The sequence below is a fragment of the Salvelinus alpinus genome, chromosome 14 (genome assembly GCF_045679555.1).
Source record: "Salvelinus alpinus chromosome 14, SLU_Salpinus.1, whole genome shotgun sequence".
Lineage (NCBI taxonomy): Eukaryota > Metazoa > Chordata > Actinopteri > Salmoniformes > Salmonidae > Salvelinus > Salvelinus alpinus.
In genome coordinates, this window is record NC_092099.1 from 31,934,216 (window position 1) to 31,958,417 (window position 24,202).

At 42.1% G+C, this 24,202-nt stretch overlaps 2 protein-coding genes and 1 non-coding gene across 5 annotated transcripts in view; 1 reads left to right on the forward strand and 2 right to left on the reverse strand.

Moving 5' to 3' along the window:
- The window catches only part of zmym2 (zinc finger, MYM-type 2), a 32,805-nt gene extending 17,061 nt beyond the window's left edge, over positions 1-15,744 (reverse strand). The window contains exons 1-8 of one of the 2 annotated variants that reach the window (XM_071341225.1): positions 15,393-15,744; positions 2,666-3,473; positions 2,231-2,519; positions 1,991-2,153; positions 1,447-1,659; positions 850-1,006; positions 441-550; positions 98-223 (exon numbers count right to left, since the gene is read on the reverse strand). In XM_071341225.1, coding sequence (XP_071197326.1) covers positions 98-223; positions 441-550; positions 850-1,006; positions 1,447-1,659; positions 1,991-2,153; positions 2,231-2,519; positions 2,666-3,455 — 1,848 coding nt within the window. In that variant the 5' untranslated portion in view covers positions 3,456-3,473; positions 15,393-15,744. Of the gene's footprint in view, positions 1-97; positions 224-440; positions 551-849; positions 1,007-1,446; positions 1,660-1,990; positions 2,154-2,230; positions 2,520-2,665; positions 3,474-14,560; positions 14,693-15,392 lie in introns of those variants that run through there. The other variant, XM_071341226.1, reaches the window with a different exon arrangement.
- Positions 15,745-16,365: 621 nt separating this feature from the next.
- Positions 16,366-24,022, reverse strand: LOC139538793 (M-phase phosphoprotein 8-like). Of its 2 annotated transcripts, XM_071341228.1 has the most exons (5): positions 23,614-24,022; positions 18,059-23,375; positions 17,733-17,873; positions 17,430-17,516; positions 16,366-16,652 (listed from the first exon to the last, which is right to left on the reverse strand). In XM_071341228.1, the coding sequence occupies exons 3-5, from the start codon at positions 17,859-17,861 to the stop codon at positions 16,629-16,631; spliced, it is 240 nt and encodes a 79-aa protein (XP_071197329.1). In that variant the 5' UTR covers positions 17,862-17,873; positions 18,059-23,375; positions 23,614-24,022; the 3' UTR covers positions 16,366-16,628. The 2 variants fall into 2 exon arrangements, with proteins under 2 accessions (XP_071197329.1, XP_071197328.1); XM_071341227.1 differs by having other exon boundaries at positions 17,733-23,375.
- Positions 21,030-21,105, forward strand: trnaa-ugc (transfer RNA alanine (anticodon UGC)). Its single transcript has one exon. It is a non-coding gene; the product is annotated as a tRNA-Ala (tRNA).
- Positions 24,023-24,202: the final 180 nt, after the last annotated feature.

Below are 24,202 nucleotides of genomic sequence, written 5' to 3' on the forward strand. Positions count from 1 at the left end.
TTTGGTGCTCAATTTTTAGAACAAAAAAAGACTACAACTAAAAACGTAATATAATTGTGTTAAATAAACCAAGTTCATGACCACAAAGTATATTTACCTCCCACTCCAGGATTTCAGGCTTTAGGCTGAATGCTCCTCGACAGTAATTACATTTGAGCTGGATGTTGTGGTTCGTTGTAGACATGGGAGCCTGTCCATTGGTTACTGTATGAATGGTTGCATTCTGAAGAAAGAGAGAAAAACATTTCATTGAGCTGCAGACAACCAGATAAGGGCCCCAGACAGTCAGGGACTCATATTGTTTCATTGCACTGCACTAGACATGTTCTTTCTAACATGAAACCTAACTATAAGTAGGCTTTTAGAATTCTTATTCAAATCTTTTGCCCTGGTTAAGGTGACATTTACAATAATAAAGACAGAAAGGAGTCCATACGTACCTGGAACTTGGTGACACACATTGAGCTGCAAAAGTTTACGACCTTCCCCTCAGGCAGTGATGCCTGGTACTGAGGTAACGATGTCTTCTTACAGAAGTGACACGTGGGCTCTGAATCAGCAGAAATAAAAATATAGAACACCAATTACCACATAACACCTTTTGTATTGTACTGCACTGGACTCATACACCCATGCATATGTACAGAGAGACAAATAAAACAACTAACCACCACATTTAAGCAACCACACCAACAGTTGGTGTAAAGGACATAAGATGTGGGCTCACTGGAGAGTGGCAGTGCTATAATATGTGTGAGACGAGGTTTAATCCAGGAACTGAAATTCAAGTAATGAAGTGATAATTGAGAACAGTGATGCTCTGATGATGAGGGATAGACAAATACTGACGGAGGATAGTGGTAGCGCTGCTGGCGATCTTGGTCTTGTTCATGCAGGCTGTGGAGCAGTATGGTTCCATTGTGCCGCTGGCCCCGATGCAGTGAGTTACTTCACTAGACCGGACCATGGCCCTACAGCCAGTACACATCGTCATCTTAGAGTTGGCCTGGAGGAATAAGGGAACACAAATATTTGTAGCCATAACATCAAATCATGAATAGCACCTAAGGTGGATACTATTGTTAACAATTACCAGCTGATTTGGACCAATAGAAACAAATAGCAAAAATCTACCATCTCCCAGTGTCAGGGAGAGACTGGATGACAGAGCCTGGCTTTTTACCCGCTTGTAGTCCCTGATACAGATCTGAGTGGTTGTTACCCGCTTGTAGTCCCTGATACAGTTCTGAGTGGTTGTTACCCGCTTGTAGTCCCTGATACAGATCTGAGTGGTTGTTACCCGCTTGTAGTCCCTGATACAGTTCTGAGTGGTTGTTACCCGCTTGCAGTCCCTGATACATTATGGTTGTTACCTGCTTGTAGTCCCTGATACATTATGGTTGTAACCTGCTTGTAGTCCCTGATACAGTTCTGACTGGTTGTTACCTGCTTGTAGTCACTGATACAGTTTTGGCAGCAGAAGCGTTTCTGCTTGCCATCGATGATGAGGAAGTGGTTGGCAGTGGCGCGGCTGGGCAGGTATTCACCACACTGCTCACAGCAGTTCACAATGAGCCCGTTGGCCATGCGGTAACGGTTGAAACAGGCATCGCTGCAGATCTTATGCGTGACCGTCTTGAAACTCACCTCATGGCGGATCTGTTATGAGGAAAGCCAATAGAAATAATTATTTTGACCACATATTGTTATGAATCAATCATAGTGAATGAATACTCTGGAAGTGGTAAGATCTGTGAGAGATTCTAGCTGGTGTTGTTGGGGTTGTTTATAAATACTCTATTGTGAGATGGGAGCCACGCTTAATTTTGATGCCAACTGTTTTCCATGCAGTAACCATGGTCACCAGGCTTGGACAGACACAGCGGATGAGAAACTGTTCCGTCGGCAGCAATGTTGGAGGGAGAGTGATTGGAACGCATCTCATATATGCTCAGTCCCTAATCGACCCCTACCCACAGTTGTGACTAACCTCAGTGAGCTTGCTGCAGACAGTGCACTTAGTTTTAAGGGAGGACTTGGGTGTGTTCTGTTTATTCTCGTAGGCGCCCAGACAGCCTGTACTGCAGAACTCCTGGAACGACTCACTGGAGTCCACCTGGGCCACGATAGTGCCCTTCATTGTAGTGATGTCCCTGGAAGACAGGGTAACATTAGAAATAATGTAGCAAATTAGATATAGCGACACAAAAAAACAACACTTCCTTCTTACTTTTTGCACATGGTGCAGCTCTTCTTAGGGGTAGGTTTGTGTGAGAAAGAAGAGAGGCAGGTGGTGGAACAGAAAAGGTGTGTGGACCCTTTCCGCTGGTAAGCCGTCTGGCCTTTCTTCAGAGGCTTCTTACAATTGGCGCAGGTCACCTTGACAGTGCGAGGGGGGTTCTGGGAGCCTGAGGGGGAGGGGCCGGGTGGTTTGGGCAGGGATACGGCTGGTGATGTAGAGTCCACCCCCGTCCGTTTCTGGTTTCGCGGGAACGAGGCCGACTGGGAGATCCACAAATCTGTGGCAGGAAGAAAAGAACAAAAACAAACATTAGCACACCTGAAGAAATGACTTAACATGGCTGCAATGTGAAAAGAAGAAAAATAAGCCAGCACAGAATGATTCAGCACATTCGTGTGAAAATCATGAGTGAGTGTTTATTACCAGGCGTCTGGTGGGTCACCGAGTCTCCGTTCTGTACAGGCTGGCTAGTGGTGGAGGTGTTGCTAACCCGGCCAGGGTTGAAGGTGGTCGGGAGCCTGTTGGTGCTGATTGAGCTCTGGGCCTCAGGATTCAGACTGAAGGTGCTGCTGATCTGCAAGCCATTCTCCACCATGCCCACCCCGCCCTGCAGTGACGTCACACTGGTGATCACCAGGTTCATGTCCCCTTCCGCCATTGGCTCGGCTGCTGTAGCTGCTGTGGCTACAGAGGGCCCCAGCGTTGTGACACTGGCAATCTTTATCTCAGAATCGGGCTCTGTGCTGCTCAGTATGCCTTCGCTATCTGAAGGGCCTCCGGCTGTGGCTAGTGAGGAAAAGCCTCTGTGCCCGTGATCCTCCTCATCGTCAATGACAATGGGCTCTGTGGGTGCTGCAGAATAGGTAGCGGGTGGACTGGGGATCTTGGCGGGGGCTGTGGCTGTTGTCATGTTTATCATTGCTGTGGTTTCTGTTTCAGAGGGGTGGGGCTCAGTGCAGTCTGTGGGGGTGGAGGCAGCCTGGAAAGAGGTAGTCGCAGAGGGAGACGGGGCCTCTTCCACCAGCACCACATCATCATCGTCATTGTTCTCTATAACCCTGGAGGGTTCCTCTATTGCCTTGGTGACAGGAGCCTGGGTTCTCGTGGGGGGTGTAGTTTGCTCTGAGGGAGTGGTGTCTGTGTCCATGGGTTCCTTATCTGGGGCTGTGCTCTCCTCCTCTACTCGAGGTTTGGCCTCCGATTCCCCATCCATCGTTTAGGCTGCTACCACCTTCACCCAAAAACACAGCACAGATTATTAGGTAAAACTTACCATAAGCATGTTAAGTGCAAAGCATGTCAAGTGCAGGTATCCCAGGTATAGCTGTGTGTATGTGAAGAAATAGGAATACAGCCAACCACTGTCTAAGCTATCAGGTTGATTCCCTAAAGAGTCATTAATGAGTTCAGTTAAATCCCAGTTAGGAGAGTGGTTTCTTACCAGACATACAAATTCTATGCAGGCCTGTGCACATTTCAAGATCATGTCACCTTGATGTGGCTCCTCAGACTTCTCTGGGAATTGTAAAACATATTTGAAATGTTGTGCATGCCTTGGTGTATTTGTAACGCACCTGTGTGTTCAGGAGACATTGATTGGATTACATGTGAATCTAGTTGCAGGGCTGAATCTGGAGCATAAAAATGCCTGCAATACCACCGACTGTCCAGGGGAGCCACTGTCCTGCAAGAATACTAATCTCTGCATATTTTCTCTCTCTCATCCTGTCCCTCTTTCTAGTCCCACCTACCCCTTTTGGTCTCCCTCTACTCCTTCTGTCCAGGTTCTCCTCTCATTCAAACCTCTACCTTCTCAGACAAACAGCCACACACATCTATCCTCTCAGTTTCAACCATCTGTCTCCTCCCCCTTTGTCCACCTCTACCATCTCTGTTGCCAAGTGATGCAACACCTTGGTTGCCGTAGTGATCAGGAGACTACCATGGGGGTTGGTTGTTCTATGAAGGTAGACATCAGGCTAACATTCAGTACTAGGCAGTAGACACCAAATGGAAGCCAAGATGCAGCACAACCTGGCCACACTCATTCTCCAGTTTGGGTCCATGTTTAATCCAGTCAACTATACCAAAACACGATTGTAGACTACAACGGATTGCAGTTGCCACAGAGACAAACGGTCAATTTTGCAGCCTTTCATGAGCGCGATGGACACCCCCCCAAAGACAATATAAATGCAACATGTAAAGTGTTGGTCCCATGTTTCATGAGCTGAAATAAAACTCCAGAAATGTTCCATATAGGGAATCACGATATATAGGTGAACATAACGGAATTGGATGATATTAGCTAAAAATGCCAACATTGGTATCGGCTGATGTCTAGTTTAACGCTGATGTGCAAAACCGATGTCAAAGCTGACGTGCATACCTATATAACATAGGTTCATGACGTAATGACCCCACTTAAAATTGACGAACACGTGCAACACAGCATTCCTAACACAGCCCACAATGTCTGCTGTGTGGATTGAGTAGTCAACAAGTCGAGCAGTCATTTGAAAGAGTAAGAAAATATCAGCGAGACAACTCAAAAAGGTGAAATCCATTAAAGCCAAGATAATGGAATTCATTGCCCTTGACAATCAACCGTTCTGTCGTGGGTGATGTTGGCTTTCGCCGACTGGTCGAGCACCGGTACACACTACCAAGTGCACTATTTTTCAGATGTTGCCCTACCGGAGTTACACAGTAATAGCGTCACTGCTATTAGCTTCACAACATACATACATACCATGGAATGCAGTTTGGTTCTTTGCGTCTCAAAAAAGATAGAGTAGCACTGTCAAAGCTGTACAAAAGTCTGCAAACAAGCAAACACCGGCCATGAACGATGTGTTTAGAATACCGCGTTGGTAATAAAGCATAATTTGTTTGACCACAACTTCTGCGGTAGCTAGCTTTAGCTTGGTACCTAGCTAGCACCAATACAATCAGCCTGAAAACAATGGCCAGTAGAAACTGCAGTCATTTTCATTATTCTTATCAATGATTTAGGAATCCTTGTAAGTATTAGCTATGTTGCCACTTCTTGTTCGCCTATTGAAATTGAACTTCAGTTCAGGAAAATAAATAGCTATCCAGCTACTAAACTCTCTTGCCCAAAGCTAACGTTATAAGCAGCCAGCTAGCTTCATCTGACTAGTGAGGTTCGACCGGACCGGGTTGTGAAGTTAGCCACAATAGGGACTAGGTACAAGTGGAATTTGCAGTTTTCCTTCAAAATGTAAAAAGTATGTAATTGACAGTGATGCAAATGAATACAAATAGAATTATGCCATGCTTTTATTTTGAAGGCTACCCGCAAAGTCCACTATTGTGGCTAGCTTTACAGATGGGCCCAACCACCAATAACCAAATAAGAACTGTCTTATAAATTAGGGTTATTTTAGCTAGCTAACTATATAGCTAGGTGTCATCTAACTATAGCTACTGAAACAGATGTCGTGTTGCTATGTTTTTGGTGAAGAACATTGTTTGCATCCATGAGCTAGCTAGCTTTTTTTTAATGACCAGCACTGTATGTGCGCGAGACAACTTCTCCAGCATCATAGAGCATTCGTATCGATGAATTGTTGTGACATATGAAATATGAGTGATAGTTATTACATATTGATTACACTATGTTAAAATGAATGAACGAGTTAAATTATGTGACGTGCAGACATATTCAGATCCTGACTAGTCAACAAGCTTATTTGACATGCAAAGACCCAAACGGCGTTCCATAGCAGACGCAAACGGCGTTCCATAGAAATTCTGGTTGAGAATGAAGCGACTGAACAACAAAACAGCGGCGCAAGTAAGTGAAAGAAATAGGTTTTGATTAGGTTTTACTGGTAAATGGGGACATACGTAAATGCCAACAAAATAACGTTTTGGTCAGTGTGGTGTGTAACCTTTATTTAACTAGGCAAGTCAGTTAAGAACAAATTCTTATTTACAATGACGGCCTACCCTGGACGACGCTGGGCCAATTGTGCGCCACCCTATGGGACTCCCAATCAAGGCCGGATGTGATACAGCCTGAATTCAAACCAGGGACTGTAGTGACACCTCTTGCACTGAGATTCGGAGCCTTAGACCGCTGCGTCCATGTGTGTGAACTACTTAACTGTACGAGAATGCTTAAAAGGCTGCTAAAAATATTTTTTTTTAATCTGTATCGTTTTTGCAAGAAAAATATCGGAATCGGCCAAAAACATCATATCGGTGCATGACTAGTTCCATATGCACAAATGCGTACCTAAATTTTGAACACGAATTGGTTTACCTCCCTGTTGGTGAGCATTTCTCCTTTGCCAAGATAATCCATCCACCTGACAGGTGTGGCATATCAAGAAGCTGATTAAATAGCATGATCATTACACAGGCGCACCTTGTACTGGGAACAATAAATGGTCACAAAAATTTGCAGTTTTGTCACACAACATTACAGATATCCTTCCAACTGGACTCACAACCGCAGACCACTTGTTAATGGCGAAGTATTAGCGAGCGGTTTGCTGATGTCAACATTGTGAACAGAGTGCCCTATGGTAGCTGTGGGTTTATGGTATGGGCCGCCATAAGTAACAGACAAAAACAATTGCATTTCGTCGATGGTAATTTGAATGCACAGAGATACCATGACGAGATCCTAAGGCCCATTGTCCTGCAATTAATCTGCCTCATCACCTCATGTTTTAGCATAATAATGCACAGCGACCATGTCGCAAGGATCTGTACACAATTCCTGGAAGCTGAAAATGTGCCAGTTCTGGCCTGCATACTCAGACATGTCACCCATTGAGCATGTTTGAGATGCTCTTGATCGACATGTACAACAGCGTGTTCCAGTTCTCGCCAATATCCAGCAATTTCGTACAGCCATTGAAGAGGGTTAGGACAACAAATCGACAGGACACAATCAACTTTATGCGAAGGAGATGTGCCGCACTGCCTGAGGCAAAAGGTGTCACACCTAGGGTTGCAAAGGGTCGGAAACTTTCCGGTAAATCTCCCATGGGAAGTTGAGCCTGAGAATTTTGCTTAAATTCATCAAAAAGTAAGCTTATAACAGTGAACCTTTTTTGTGGGATACACAAGGCAATTCTAGGTCTTGTGGCATATTTTGGTTAAACTATCCCCAATTCAATTGCAACCCTCTGCATGCACAGTGCATTCTTCCATCACATGTACAGCTGATTCTCAAGATCTTGCACACAATGAGATGCCATTGAGCCCACACTACTACACTCTGAGCCAAGGACTACATGCTTTCTGGTAAGTTTTGATTACAATACTGGGTGGGGTGAATATATTTTATGACATACATAATTTTTTGCCTAGTTAAATAAAGGTTAAATTGTCTACTTATGATAAGTTAAAAGGTTTATTTTTCTGTCACCGTATATGGTAAATGTATCCAATGCAAAAACATCTACATTTAAATGGTAATAATATTAATTCCAATATATTCCCGTTAATTCCCACGTACAGTTTGCTCCACCCCCCCGAATTTGATTAATCAACGCAGCTGATATTCAGAGGTAGGAATATAGGTAGATGTTTTTTTGCATTGGATATATTTATCGTATCATATTGAGACCAATATAAACGTTTTACCTTATCATAAGTAAACGTAATTGCCAATTACTAAATCCTTCCAATAGAAATAAAACAATTGTTACGAATTTAACTTTCATTAAATGAGTTGACTTTTCACATGGGATGATTTCACTGAACAACAAAAGAAAGGGAATATTGAATGCTCCCAATGATCCGTCGCATCTCCCCAAAAACGTTTTCAACATACAGCTGTAAAATGATAGTCTAGAAACTAAAGCTTTAGTTATCATTTTACCGATGTATGTTAAAAACGTTTTTTGGGAGATGCGATGGATAATTTCAGTGCCATGATGTCCTTGAGGAGCAGATTCAATGCATGAGCAGCACAGCCAATGGGTGTGATGTGAGGGTAGGACTCCTCCACTTTAGACCAAGCAGCCTTCATGTTCTCAGTATTGTCTGTCACCAGTGCAAATACCTTCTGTGGTCCAAGGTCATTGATGACTGCCTTCAGCTCATCTGCAATGTGAAAACCTGTGTCTGTTGTCCCTTGTTTCTGTGTAGAGTACTGGTGGAGATGATGTAGTTAATTATTCCTTGCCCACAAACATTCAACCACCCATCAGAGATGATTGCAATACAGTCTCCTTTTTTCTATGATTTGCGTGACCTTCACTTGAACTCTGCATCCAGCAAATGAGTACATAAAGCATGTCTGGTTGGAGGGGTGTATGCTGGCAAAGAACATTCAGAAATCTCTTCCAATATATGTTGCCTGTGAGCATCAGAGGTGAACCAGTTGCATACACAGCTCGAGCAAGACATTCACCAGCATTTCTGACTACATTCCTCCATTGAGTCAAAATAAAACTTCTGATCCCAGGAGGACCATGAGCTGTTGCTATCGATGAGGTGTCCGATTCTTCTTCATTTTCACCTCAAATAGAAGTAGAGGGACTTTTGTCAGAGGTTGCTTGTTGTGAGCGCTGAGGGAACTTTATGCGCTTGGCCAGATGATTCTGCACCTTTGTTGAATTCTTCACATATGATTTGGCACAGTATTTGCATATGTACACAGCTTTTCCTTCTACATTAGCTGCAGTGAAATGTCTCCACAGGTCAGATAGTACCCGTGGCCTTTTCCTGTATAGATTAGGGGGGAAAATGAGTAAAAAACAAATACAAATCCTTGTGCAGTTAACTTCTTATGGCTGCAGGGGCAGTATTGAGTAGCTTGGATGAAAGATGCACAGAGGTGCCCAGAGTAAACGGCCTGCTCCTCAGTCATAGTTGCTAATAGAGGCATAGTATTATTAGTATTGGATAGAAAACACTCTGAAGTTTCTAAAACTGTTTGAAATATGTCTGTGAGTATAACAGAACTCATATGGCAGGTAAAAACCTGAGAAGTTCCACTTCCTGTTTGGATATTTTCTGGGGGTGCCAGATTTTCAACCAAGCCCTCATTGAAAATACAGAGTTATGGATGGGTTTTCACTTCCTACGACTTCCACTAGATGTCAACAGTCAATAGAACTTTGTCTGATGACTCATGTGAAGGGGGGCCGAAGGAGACAGGAATGAGTAATCACTTCCACGAGGTGCCCACGCATTGAACTGGCGCGTTCACGTGAGAGTGAGCTCCGTTCCATCGGTCAATTGAAGTTGATGTAATTCTCCGGTTGGAACGTTATTCAAGATGTATGTTAACAACATTCTAAAGATTGATTCAGTACATCGTTTGACATGTTTCTACTGACTGTAACGGAACTTTTGGACATTTCGTCACGTTATAGTGGACGCGCTTTGAGACTTTGGTTAGGGCGTTTGGTAAACAATTCGAAAGTAGCTAATTGGACATAAATAACGGACATTATCGAACAAATCAAGCATTTATTGTGGACCTGGGATTTCTAGGACTGCATTCTGATGAAGTTCATCAAAGGAAACATTTATCATGTATTTTCTGGTTTCTGTTGAGTCCAACATGGCAGCTAATTTGGCTATTGTTCTGAGCTCCGTCTCAGATTATTGCATGGTTTATTTTTCCGTAAAGTTTTTTTGAAATCTGACACAGCGGTTGCATTAAGGAGAGGTATATCTATAATTCCATGTGTATAACTTGTATTATCATCTACATTTATGATGAGTATTAGTATTTCTGTTGAAACGATGTGGCTATGCAAAATCACTTGATGTTTTTGGAACTAGTGAATGTAACGCGCCAATGTAAACTCCGATTTTTTGATATAAATATGAACTTTATCAAACAAAACATGCATGTATTGTGTAACATGAAGTCCTATGAGTGTCTGATGAAGATAATCAAAGGTTAGTGATACATTTTATCTCTATTTCTGCTTTTTGTGAAAGCCATCTTTCGCTGAAAAAATGGCTGTGCTTATTGTGGTTTTGTGGTGACCTAACATAATCGTTTGTAGTGCTTTCGCTGAAAAGCCTATTTGAAATCGGACACTTTGGTGGGATTAACAACAAGATGACCTTTAAAATGGTATAAGATACATGTATGTTTGAGGAATTTTAATTATGAGATTTCTGTTTGAATTTGGCGCCCTGCACTTTCACTGGCTGTTGTCATATCATCCCGTTAACGGGATTGCAGCCATAAGAAGTTAAATTAAACAACTCCTTTGTAAGATAAATGTTTTCAAATGAAACATGTATGGAAACAGGTGAAATAACACTCATTTAGCAGGCTCAAGCAAGCTAAAACCCACATGGTAGCAAAAACTAACTAGCAGAAATTGTTAACAAGTTAGAAATGATTTAAACACACTTTGATGTAGGCTACTATTTATTAGTTAACAAAGAAAATTATGTCATATATTCACCCCACCCAGTATTGTAATCAAAACTTACCAGAAAGCATGTAGTCCTTGGCTCAGCCAGTGTAGTAGTGTGGGCTCTACAGCATCTCATTAGTGTGCAAGATCTTGAGAATCAGCTGTACATGTGATGGTAGAGTGCACTGCACATGTGATGGAAGAATGCACTGTGCATGCAGAGGGTTGCAATTCCATTGATTTTGGGATAGTTTAACCAAAATATGCCACAAGACCTAGAATTGCCTTATGTGTATCCCTCAAAAAAGGTTCACTGTTATAAGCTAACTTTTTTGATGAATTTAAGCAAAATTCCCAGGCTCAACTTCCCATGGGAGATTTACCAGAAAGTTTCCGACCCTTTGCAACCCTAGTGAAGCTACAACCCTGTATCCACTCCTCGTTCTATTATATTTTCTAACACATCTTCCCCATCAGGCATCTGATGTAATTAAGCCCATACTAGAGAAATTTGAAGTTTGAAATAAGTTTGCTAATATGGGTGATTGTGAATGGGAAATTGATGGCTAGTCCCATCAAACTAGTAGTACTAGGTTAAAATAAATAAAAAAATTAATTGGTGCATATTAATGTTATAAACTTAACGTCCTATTTATCATTATCGTATCCATTCAGGCAATTGATCGATATGGATTCGTCATCCATATCGCCCAGCTCTAGTCTGTAGAATGATTTTGGCCAGAAGCTGATTTACGGTAATAGACCCAACTACTTCAAAGCTGGGTGGTTGGTCATTATAAAACGAGATTCTACCCACTTCCTCATGCTCTGTCGCACACAGATATATAGAGATCACAACGTTGTATCTGTCTCAATGGCGCTGCCCATGCGCTCACTGACGCCATAATGTGACAGATACAACGTTGCTATCTCAATACATCTCTATGTGACAACAAGACAGAGAATGGGGAAGTGGATAGAACCTTGTTTCTTATGATTATCAGTCAAATGTACAAATGCATAAAACATTGATTACGGCACTACCGGTCAAAAGTTTTAGAACACCTACTCATTCAAGGGTTTCTTTATTTGACCATTTTCTACATTGTGTAATATTAGTGAAGACATCAAAACTATGAAATAACACATATGGAATCATATAATCAAAAAAGGTGTTAAATCCAAATATGTTTTATATTTGAGATTATTCAAATAGCCACCCTTTGCCTTGATGACAGCTTTGCATACTCTTGGCAAAATCTGTCGTCAAGGCAAAGTGTGGCTATTTGAAGAATCTAAAATATAATTTGTAAAAATATAAAATAGTTAAAAAAAAAAAACTTGAATGAGTAGGTGTTATAAAACTTTTGCCCGGTAATGTATGCATGTATAGCTTTGTAAGACTATAAATGACCAACCACCCAGCTTTGGAGTAGTTAAGGTCCAATTCCCTGCTTTTGAGAGGAGCTGGCTACTGTACTGGGGCGGCAGGTAGCTTAGTGGTTAGAGCTGACAAGGTACAAATGTAATTCTGACCCTGAACAAGGCAGTTAACCCACTGTTCCCCGGTAGGCAGCGGTCTGTTCCCAGGCTGTGATCGGGAGTGCCAATAGGGCGGCACACAATTGGCCCAGCGCCGTCCGGGTTAGGGGAGGGTTTGGCCGGGGGGACTTTACTTGGCTCATCGTGCTCTAGCGACTCCTTGCGGCGGGCCAGGCGCCTGCAGGCTGACAGTGAACGGTGTTTCCTCCGACACATTGGTGCGGCTGGCTTTCGGGTTAAGCGGGCGGGCGTTAAGCGTGTTTTGGCAGGTCATGTTTCGGAGGACGCATGACTCGACCTTCGCCTCCCGAGCCCGTTCGGGAGTTGCAGCGATGAGACAAGATTGAAATTGGGGAGAAAATGGGGGTAAAATACCCCCCAAAATAAAATACATTATAATCTCCAAACCACAAGCACATAATTGGTATCCATGAGTTTGTCTGAAAAACAACCTAAATCTCAATTTCGAGGTATCCCTTCAAATAAAGGTTAAATAAAATAAAAAATGTAAAGTATCAATAAGATTGTTCTGGGTTCTATACATAGAGTAATATTATGCATTATTCATATCAAAATAGTAAAAAATAAAACCGCAAAACGACCTGTGCTAGAACCAAGTCACTGACACAGAAAGGAGAAAATAGACTCCAGACTGCAGTGCAGCACTGTGCGAATGTACTCCACATTCACGTGTCTCCTTCTTGCAAAGGGCTTGGACATGCAACGTTCCACCAACAAGACGTATCAGTTGAATACCCTCATAACAGGTGTGGTTAGAGCGAGACATTCAGGATTTGAACTGAACACTGAAACACTGCACTAGTGTTAAACAGACGGTACAACAGCCACATTCTCATACATCTGCAAACAGGCAACACAGAGTACAGCTAAAACTGCATCATTTCAATTAGATCATGGGGAGTGACTAAGGTATGATGTAATTAAGACAAGCACATGCCCCTTGCTTTCATCATACCCCAGGTGGTCCCTGGTACTCTTCTGCTCTTACAGTCATGACCATTCAGTCATATTATGTAATGCTCAAGCCACTGTTTATGAATGATGCTTGATGCAGAGTGAAGCAGCTACCAAACACCTGAATATGCTCAATTGTAGTCCTATTCCATTCCTGCTGTTAGACTGCTAATGCTTCATATAATTTCTTGCCATCAAGCCCCATGTTTAGGGCTACTAATAGCTGATGATCACAATGTGGCTCAATACATGAAAAATACCACATGTTGTCCAAAGCTCTCCCCATATCAGGCCGTGCCATATCAGGCCGTGCCCGTGACTACACAACCCGGGTAGAACCTCAGTTCAATCGCGAGGACCACAGCTCCTCCACTGTCAAGGCAACCGGATAACAATGTCAACCCGCCCTGCTATCATTTTTATTCAGGAAACTTAGAGCGAATGGTCCAAAACTTTAGGTGGATAATAGACCTATGACAAATATCATTAATGCATACCCGAGAAGACCCACTGACGAACATAGGAGAGGGGTAGATGGGGTCAGTGAGCTAATTTGAGAACCACAGAACGTGGTTCAGTTCCGTTCCCACCTCTGCTTGCCCGGCCTTCCACGAAATGGATTTGCGGCGAACTGGAGGGATGAGAGCCAACGAGACTGCGCCATTCTTATAGAAAAATTTTCGTAAATTATTCGAGACTATTAGTGACCCATGTGATGTTTAGTCGCATAACCGACAAAAATCCTAGAGAGCAACGTATTATTCATGTTAATCCGACAATGTGATAGGCTACATAGCTAGAAAAAAAACGTGCTCTCTGAGGCGAATCATTATTCAGTGGATATTATTTGTTTTCACAAAACAGTCTGAAAACCAAAACAAATGTATTGTTTATGTAATACCTGTGTAACGTAAACGTTTAATTGGAAAGTTACCCCAGAGAGATTACCCGGGGCAATCACAGAAAATACGTTGCCACCCGAAGGGGGGCGCTATACTGTTACATATCTACAAACTACTCTGTGTCAATAAAATAGTTGACAGACCTAAAAACATTTCTTCTCAATGTGTCGTTTTTACAACACTAATCCAAACATGTGGGGGTAACTAAACATTTTCAACAAGGGCTAAAATGCCCCCCCTCTCCCCCTTTCCGTCAGCAAGCAGCACTGCCTCACGTCCGCCATTAGAGAGCGAGCGAAACAATATGAAAGAGTGGAGGCAATATAGCTTAGTACCCTTCCACAGCAGAGAGGGGGAGAAAATCTCAGGCGGGGTACAAACTGACTGATAAATCGTCACATATTTACTTTCTAACATAGCAGGAGACTTAAGGGAGCCCGTGGACAGCTGTCTAACACCTCAGCTAGTTGTTGAAACTTTGACTAATTAACCGTAAAATGTCAATAAAACGTCTCGGAAATTCTTACCAGAGTCGAGCTTGAACCGATATAGCGCCACTTTTGTGCCTTGATATAAATCGGGGAACGCACGCATGCGCCCCAACGTAAAGACGTTCTTGTCCGCGCGTGGGAGGATTCTTCCAACGAGATCTGAACGAGATCTTTCTCCTGTTTCATCATCGCGCAGGCGCACAATGTTCAATCAGGAGTGGTGCGGTTGACAATTCAATTGGTCTCGAATACCTGAAACTCATAATAATAGCAGTACTTTACCATGAACCAGCCACATAATGCATTTGGCAATGATTACGCATTTTACTTTGCCATCTGGTGTGTTTACGGTTGAACCGCAATCGAGGTGGCATTGACCACACTGTAGAGATCCAATCAGCATTCAGTCCTGTCCCGGTTGCGTTCATGTCCAACACACGTCTACCGGTGGTTTCTGCATTACATAATGGCTTTCAATAGAATATTACCATGTGCCAAAATAAATGTTTTAACGGAAAATGTCAAACACCACCCTTGGAATCATGTAGCATGTTATATGAAAAACCTAATGTTGCAAACATCTGGTTCAAATCACCCTTTTAACACTTTGGTCAGTATGTGTTCTGTAGACCAATGTTATCTTAACCATTTCGGAACCGTCTTGCAACGAAACATTGCGGAGTTGAACCATACTCACATGTTGAGAGAGCACGGGGCACTTTTTATACAAAGCACACAGGACTAGAGGGCGTTTAAAAATGGCGGATCAGGTGCGTTTACGTGAGAAAGAGTCAAGCATGGGCTCAAAACAAAACATATAAACCAGGTGCTATGTCCATACTCTGATAGCCTACATCTGCAAACTTACCGAATTAAGAAGACCCAAGGACATTACTTTCATGGTGATGATGCTATAACGGCAATATTTGCTAATGTGCTGAATGATTCAGGATCATTGATCTATAAAAGAACAGGATCCGCTTGCTCTGACCCAGCTCTAAAGGACCATGTACTATGAACAAAAAAAAACGGTAATGGGTAATGGCTAGAACGGGTCCTGCTTATCTCAAATTAACGTCAGATTTGACTTCGTAGCAGGATAGAACTGAAGCAGCAGGTTAGGAGAATTAGGTAAAATTTTAGGGTTAGCTAAAATGCCACAAAAAAATAAATTTGGGCGTTATTTTGACAACCGTTGGATCCCTTCTAGTCATGACCCTTGTGCTGTGGGGCATTTTATCCGCATCCTTTTATTGGTCGAACCCCCGCCTAGCGATGAATTTATGCTATTGCAAGCAGATGATTGTGTGCACTGACTGTATTAGGCTATACTTTATTGTTGAAGAGTGGAACGTTGATGCTCATAGTGTCTGTGTGTAAATCACATGTGAATGAGTAACCTTACTGATATGATCTGGCATCTTGCGTAACACCCTGCTAACGCCTAGGCTTTTAGCTCAGCAGGCCAACACAACCTTGGGAAACCTGAGTTCGACCGCAGTTGGTCACACAGCTGCATCCTGTCAGTGCTTATTATACAAGTATGAGCCTTTATAGTTAATAGGCCATTAATAAAAATACATTATCAATAGACATTTGATATACAGTACATATTTAAAAAATCTAGATGTACATCTAACCTAATTCCAAACCATTCACAAGCACTTATTCCCATTTTGCAGTCCCATTCTATTGCAACAAATGGGTGACAGACTTGAATTGCTGGTCAAAGTTGTGATGTCATCTGTCTTGTGTCGTTCATCAGCAGGATTTGCATTCTAAGCTACCATGGCTATTACTCTCTCACACAAGCAGGAACAAATGCCCTGTTTCAAAATACTGCATTCCAATTATTTACTCCACAAAGTGTGCATTTGACCACTCCTCCTCATGGATTTAAAATAATTGGATTGGTGTAAGAATAAACCAGAGATTTTCCACCATAATTCATAGACAAGTCCATTTATTTTCAATCGATGAGGGGGAGTTAAAACAAAAGTGCAAAAGGGGGAGAAATTGGACCACAGCCCTATGAGTCTTGCAACCATCACTCAATCCACTCCGGCCATTTTGTTCGTCCTCAAAAGGACTCTACTGATGACGTTCAGATAAAGGACCGCCCAGGAGCCTGTTCAGGACATTGAAACGGTACAATACGTTCAATACATACACACAGAGAAAAAAACATGATCAAAGTACCGGCTGACACAAGACATAAATAAAACCTCACTGTTTTATTGAACTAGGCAAATATATCACCCTGTTTTACTTCAATACCAGTTTGTACAGCAGTTGACAAAAAAGGGGAAATTATCTCAATGATATGGCTGTTAAGACATATGTAATGCTCACATCAAATGAATTCCCACCTCTTATAAAACAAGGATTACAGTAGATCATCATTGATAACTGCTTATCCAACTATCGTACGTCTACAATGGCATGTTGTTGCCAGGATGTGCTCTGCATTATCGTCATCACAACTACTACTTTAACTACAAGTGATTTGGATGACTATTTTAACCAGGTAGTTATAATCATGCATTCTTGAAAGCTCTTATGTAGTTAAAGTAGTTTAGGATATAGAATCCTGTGTTGCAAAAGTGCCTAAAACAACAACCATCCTTCATACTTATGGCCACCGCACGCACACATGTACAGTGCATTCGGGAAAGTATTAAGAGCCCTGGACTTTATCCACATTTTGCATTTTGTTACGTTACAGCCTTATTCTAAAATAGATTAAATCGTTATTCCCCCCTCAATCTACACAGAATACCCCATAATGACAAAGCAAAAACGTTAAAAAATATATAATAATTATAGAAATGTTTGCGTTCTAATTAAACACAGCATTTATCTTTACCTCCCCCATTTTCCCCTTATTTTTTCTCCTCCCCCGTACCTTCATCAGGGCCGTCTCTCCTCCCAGTGTCTGAGCGTTGACGTAGGACCCTGCTTCCAGGAGGATAGCAACTGTGGTCAGGAAGTTCTGAAATGATAAATGAAAGGATAGAGGGTTAAGCTTTGACCTTAACTTATATGTACTCATCACCATTATTAGGTGTCGGGGTCCTGTCTACATGCCCTTGTTTATAGTTAAGTTAGTAAGTAAACATAGCAGAACAGACATTTAACATACAAACAAGGGGAATGTATACGTGTGTACTTGTAATAAGGTGGTTTAAACCAGTCTGTCCTGTGTTACCTTCTCTGCAGCGTGCATTAGGGCAGTGGTGCCGTTCCTCTGCCGTCCGTTCCCCTTCACCCCCTTCTTTATCAGCAGCCTCACAATGTCATCCTGTCCCCCTGCTGCTGCCAACATACTCATGGACATACCACTGGTGTCCTGTGGAAGGCAACAGACACACACACACACACACACACAGACTCCTTCATTACTGAGGACCACAGCTTTCCAAAGCCACTTGTAGCAAACAAGTTACATATGATATTAAATGGGGAGGGGCTAATTGCTTAAAGAATTAGAGGGGCAGTTCACTTATTTGAAGGTTTAGCTGATTTTATACTTACCTAGGGTGTTGTCTTTTCATCCAAAAAGGTTAAGTTCATAAAAGCATAAAGCAATGGTGATGATAGATTCCTAGCATTACGTCATGAAATCTCAAAGCCGTTTCCTTGAACTGTTATTGGTACAATTCTAAATCCCTGTTGGAACACTAATAGTGGACCTCAAGAAGGCTATATGAATATTCTGAGAACTGGAATAACATTTGAACATTTACATCAAGTAACAATTTATTAACGAAGCAAATATAGTATCTAGAGTACACACAATGAGCACCAGGGGGTAACGAAAGGCAGCTTGATTACAAATACATGTTGGTGAAAAAAAACTACTTAAACATCTTTAGACAGTAAATAGTGGGGTGTGGTTGAAACCCCTGATAATTTTTCTCAGTTAACACCTAACACCGTAGCAGATCTGTTGCAGTTATAACACAAACTGATAATTATAAACAAACAAATGTTTTTACATAATTCCTCCTTGAACCTTAATGCAATTAGAATCAACAAAGATTGACTTGCAATAATAACATTATCTAGGAGGCAAGTGGATTAAATATATAATATTAGTAGTCAAGTGGATTAAATAATATAGAGAAGCAACAGCTATCAAACCCTATACAGGTTAGTCAGCCTAAATTAGTATTGAAAAACTTAAACTGCTGCTGTGAAATCAATATGGTTGACAGTACTGAATAATAGCAACATTAATAAAACTAGACCTACACTACCATTTATTTTCCATTAAAATAACATCAAATTGATCAGAAATACAGTGTAGACATGGTTAATGTTGTAAATGACTATTGTAGCTGGAAACGGCTGATTTTTTATGGAATATCTACATAGGCCCATTATCAGAAACCAACACTTCTATGTTCCAATGGCACGTTGTGTTAGCTAATCAAAGTGTATCACTTTAAAAAGGCTAATTGATCATTAGAAAACCCTTTTGCAATTATGTTAGCACAGGTGAAAATTTGTTCTGATTAAAGCAGCAATAAAACTGGCCTTATTTAGACTAGTTGCGTATCTGGAGCATCAGCATTTGTGGGTTCGATTACAGGCTCAAAATGTCCAGAAACAAAGGACTTTCTTCTAAAACTCATCAGTCTATTCTTGTTCTGAGAAATGAAGGCTATTCCATGCAAGAAATTGCCAAGAAACCAAAGAGCTCATACAATGCTGTGTACTACTCCCTTCACAGAACAGCGCAAACTGGCTCTAACAAGAATAGAGTTGGAGGATCCTCTGTACGCCTATGTAGATATTCCATTTAAAGAAAAATCTGCCGTTTCCAGCTACAATAGTCATTTACAACATTAACAATGTCTACACGGTATTTCTGATCAATTTGATGTTATTTTAAATGGACAAAAACATTTGCTTTTCTTTCAAAAACAAAGACATTTCTAAGTGACTCCAAACTTTTGAACGGTAGTGTACATGGACAGCTAAAGACCGAAGTACAAGAGGAATAGGCTCTGTGATTCTCTGAAACCAATTACACGAAGGAACTGTTTCCAATTGGCAAAACACATTTCAGTTACTTGCATGTATGTATGTATGTATGTATAATCCATTAAAATAAAACATTTAATGGAGCTGGTCTTTGTGTAGTCATGTGAAGATTCTATATTGAACAAAAATATAAATGCAACATGCAAAAATTTGAATAGTTTTACTGAGTTACAATTCATAAGCAAATAAATCTATGGATATCACATGACTGGGCAGGGGCACAGCCATGGGTGGGCCTGGGAGGGAATATTATTTTTTTTTCTTTCTCAGAATTAGTTTTCCCCCACAAAAGGGCTTTATTACAGAGAGAAATACTCCTCAGTTTCATGTCTCAGACAATTCCGCAGCTGAAGAAGCTGGATGCGGAGGTCCTGGGCTGGCGTGGTTACACTTGGTCTGCGGTTCTGAGGCCAGTTGGATGTACTGGCAAATTCTCTAAAACAACGTTGGAGGCGGCTTATGGTAGAGAAATTAACATTAAATGCTCTGGTGGACATTCCTGCAGTCAGCATGCCAATTCCACACTCCCTCAAAACATGAGACATCTGTAGCATCGTGTTGTGACAAAACTGCACATTATCGAGTGGCCGTTTAATTTTCCCAGTACAAGGTGCACCTGAGTAATGATCATGCTGTTTAAATTTTAGTAATTTAGCAGACACTCTTATCCAGAATGACATACAGTTAGCCATCATAAGATGAATGCACTAGGTGGGACAACCACATCACAGGCATAGAAAGTGGGGAGGAGACGACCCTGCTGTCCTAGCTTGGGGTGCCAGGACAGAGAAGAACTTGGATTGGGCAGAGCTGGGAGCCCCAAGAGACCTTTTCTTTTTCCGTTATTTTACCAGGTAAGTTGACTGAGAACACGTTCTCATTTACAGCAACGACCTAGGGAATAGTTACAGGGGAGAGGAGGGGGATGAATGAGCCAATTGTAAACTGGGGTGGCACCTAAGGTGGCAGAATGCAGTGCTCGGCTTGGGGTGTAGGGTTTGAGCATAGCCTGAAGGTAGAGAGGGGCAGTTTTTCTTGCTGTTCCGTAGGTAAGCACCATGGTCTTGTAGTGGATGAGAGCTTTGACTGGAAGCCAGCGGAATGTGTGGAGGAGTGGGGTGACATGAGAAAACTTGGGAAGGTTGAAAACCAGACGGGCTGCAGCGTTCTGGATAAGTTGCAGGGGCTTGATGGGTTAAGTGGGGAGCCCAGCCAACAGCGAGTTACAGTTGTCCAGACGGGAGAGTACAAGTGCCTGGATTAGGACCTGCGCCACTTCCTGTGTTAGATAGGGTCGTAATGTACAATGTTGTAGAGCATGAACCTGCAGGAGCGGGTCACTGCTTTGATATTTGCAGACAACGGCAGGGTGTTTGTTGTCCAGGGTCACGCCAAAGTTCTTTGCAGTCTGGGAGAGGCACACCTGTCAAGGTGGATGGGTTATCTTGGTAAAGGAGGTCCTGTGTGGCTCAGTTGGTAGAGCATGGCACTTGCAATGCCAGGGTTGTGGGTTCGATTCCCACTTGGGACCAGTACGAACAAATATTAAAATGTATACACTCCTTACTGTAAGTTGTAATGTAAAGGAGAAATGCTTACTAACAGGGCTGTGAAGTAATTTGTGCCCAACATGAGAGAAATAAGGTTTTTGTGCTTATGGAAAATTTCTGGCATCTTCTATTTGCGCCCTATAATTTTCGTTCAGTATAATTCTAGAACAGAAACATTTTTCTTTACGTGATTGGTGGATTTCAAGCGGCTCAAACATCAAACTATACTCTCTAACCTGGGCGCAAATGTAGTACTTTAACCCATTCACACCGCACTTCTACCAGGAATAGCCTAACCCACTAAATCCTCAGTTTGCTGAACAGTTGTTTTCACTCAAAACCTAACCTACACATATACATTAGCTACACATACAATGGTACAGGCAAAAATACACAAAAGTTCCTTAAAGTATTTTAGAGTACTAATGTTACTGTCCTCACTACAACAACAAAATCCTTGAAACATTTAATTAAAATACTGTAGAATTCCAGTCATTCCTATGGAGGACTACTCCTAGTGGGGAGTGCCAACAAGGCCAACCAGTGTCTTCAAAGCCTCTTAAAGGACAATACATAGCATCAGCAATCCAGGGTTTACATACATCGTTGGTGTAGCTCATGCCAAAGGATTTTGAATTTGGGCGTCAGAACACATCGTGCCAAAATAAATGTTGCAGTTAAAAAGAAGCTGAGAAAATGTACATAAAAGTCAGCTAAACAAGTTTATATGCATACTACGTCACTATGTAGTCTAGTTGCTATGGATACATTTGTAGAATAAAGTACATAGTGATATTATATCCTTAAAATGGTTCTACATTCTTGCTTTATGTTGCAAAGTGAGATCAGAATGAGCAAGGATGTCAGATTAAATCAAAAGCTTTTAAAACTAGTTCAAGGTAATCATAAATACAGATAAACAGGAGGATCTTCTGGAAGTCCCAACAGCGTCCCTGGTTTCTGATGCACCCCTGAATTTTGTTGGACCCCTGGTTTCGGTGTCCTTGGACTTGGTTTTTCATGGTCCATGTTTTGTTTGCCTGAAATATGCCTCCTGCACATTGTCATTAATGTATTACGCACATAGTTTTTTACATCTTTCCATGTCCTGCCTTGTAGAGCTGGTTCAGCTGCAAGACATGCATCACATTCCTTTTTACCTGGAATCTTCATCAGTTTAGTGAAGTCTCCTAGCTGCCGCCTGACCGCAGCCTGAGCCTCATTACTCCATATATTCTGTTTCCTTGGTGTTGCCACAGGACATGCCTCAAGTCTGTCCTCTTGACCCTGTGCAGGTACTGTCATTGTTCCACCAACCCACTCTTTAGCACGCTTTGCCTCTTTTTGTTTCCTTGCTGCTCCTTTCTTTGTCTGTTTTGTTGGGTCCAATCTTGTAAGGCCATTCTTCCGTTTTATAGATTTTACTGTGTTGTGCACATAGTTTTTGATGTCCCTCCATGTCCTGTCTCTTAGAGCTGGTTCATTGTGCAGGCAAACTTCACAGTCCCGTTTACCTGGAACCGCCATCATTGAGATAAAGTGTCCCATCTGACGGTTCACCGCAGCCTTAGCTGCATCACTCCACATCCTCTGTTTCCACACTGTGCCCACCTTATCTGTCCCCACAGAACCTGTCCCCACAGGAACTGCACCCAAAGGAACTGCAACCGCAGGAACTGCCCCAACAGGAAGTGTCTGTGCATTAAGTGTTGGCGTAATAACTGTACGCGCTGGAAGTGTCTGTGCAGTATATGTTCCGGCAGAATATGACCTTGCAAGTTGTGACCCCGCAAGATGTGTCCCTGCACGATATGTCCCCATAGGATATGTCTCTTCAGGATATGATTTTGCAGGATTTGTCCCCGAAGCATATGATCTTGCAGGAGATGATAGGTCATAAGGACTTGCAGGATATGAACTTGCAAGATGTGTCCCTGCAGCATACGAAGCTGCTGGATAGGTCTCTGCAGGATGTGTCACAGTAGAATATGATCTAGCAGGATTTATCCCAGTAGGATACACCCTTGCAGAATCTGTCCCAGCATGATATGACCTTGCAGAATGTGATCCTGAAGGATATGACTTCTCAGGATATGTCCCAGCATGATATGACCTTGAAGGCTGTGCCCCCAATGTATATGACTTCGCTGAATATGTCGCTGTAGGATAAGATGACCCAGTGGTATATGTGCCAGTAGGATACGCCCTCGCAGAATCGTTTCCCGCTGAATATGTCCCTGCAGAATATGCCCCTATGAAATGAATACATACAGAAGAAAAGGATTCATGAATGTGTCATTATCATATATTGTAAAGAGGAACAGAGAAAATACTTTAGGGTAATGAGTTGCAAGCTTCTCAAAAATGTAGCTCGAGTTAACATGTAAATGGCACAACATTTTAATTGGGATTTTTCGACTGAACATTTAACCCTTGAAAAAAAAAAATGAACATGTTGTCCAAATACTCTCCAAAGCAACTGATACTCACCATATGTAGGTGAAACAATCCTTTCCTCAGATGGCCCTGGAATTACCACTGGAACCTGATCCATTGCAAGCAGCAATTTGCTGATTTCTGCTAGATGTCCTGCGTTTTCAGAGAGTCTGTAGTACTCTTTGTGGACCTGGGTGTCATGTCCCAATAACTTTGCCACCTGATCCAATTCACTTTCATTCAAGTTTAGTATTTGGCAATGGATAGCAACCTCTTTCCTCACTGTCGCATGGATCAGACTTTCAGGATTCTTTGCATCACACTCATGAGCAAATTTCCTCAGACAGTCAGACCCTCTGACGTAGCTTGCTGCATCTGGGCTCCGTGCGAAGACATAAGGGTTGTCCTTTGACACACCAACTTTGTCTCTGTTTGCAATTAGGATCTCAAGAGATGAGATCATCCTCGCCGTTAGTAGGACCGGCATTGTTCTACCATTTTTGCCTTCAATTTCCACCCTGGTTAGTTTGTCGTCACCAAGCTCCTGCTCCAGCCTTGAGAGGCTATTGAAAATGTCTGCACTAGCTGGAGATTTCTTTCTGTTTGTATATGTTTCCAACAGCATTTTCGCAACCTCTCCTGT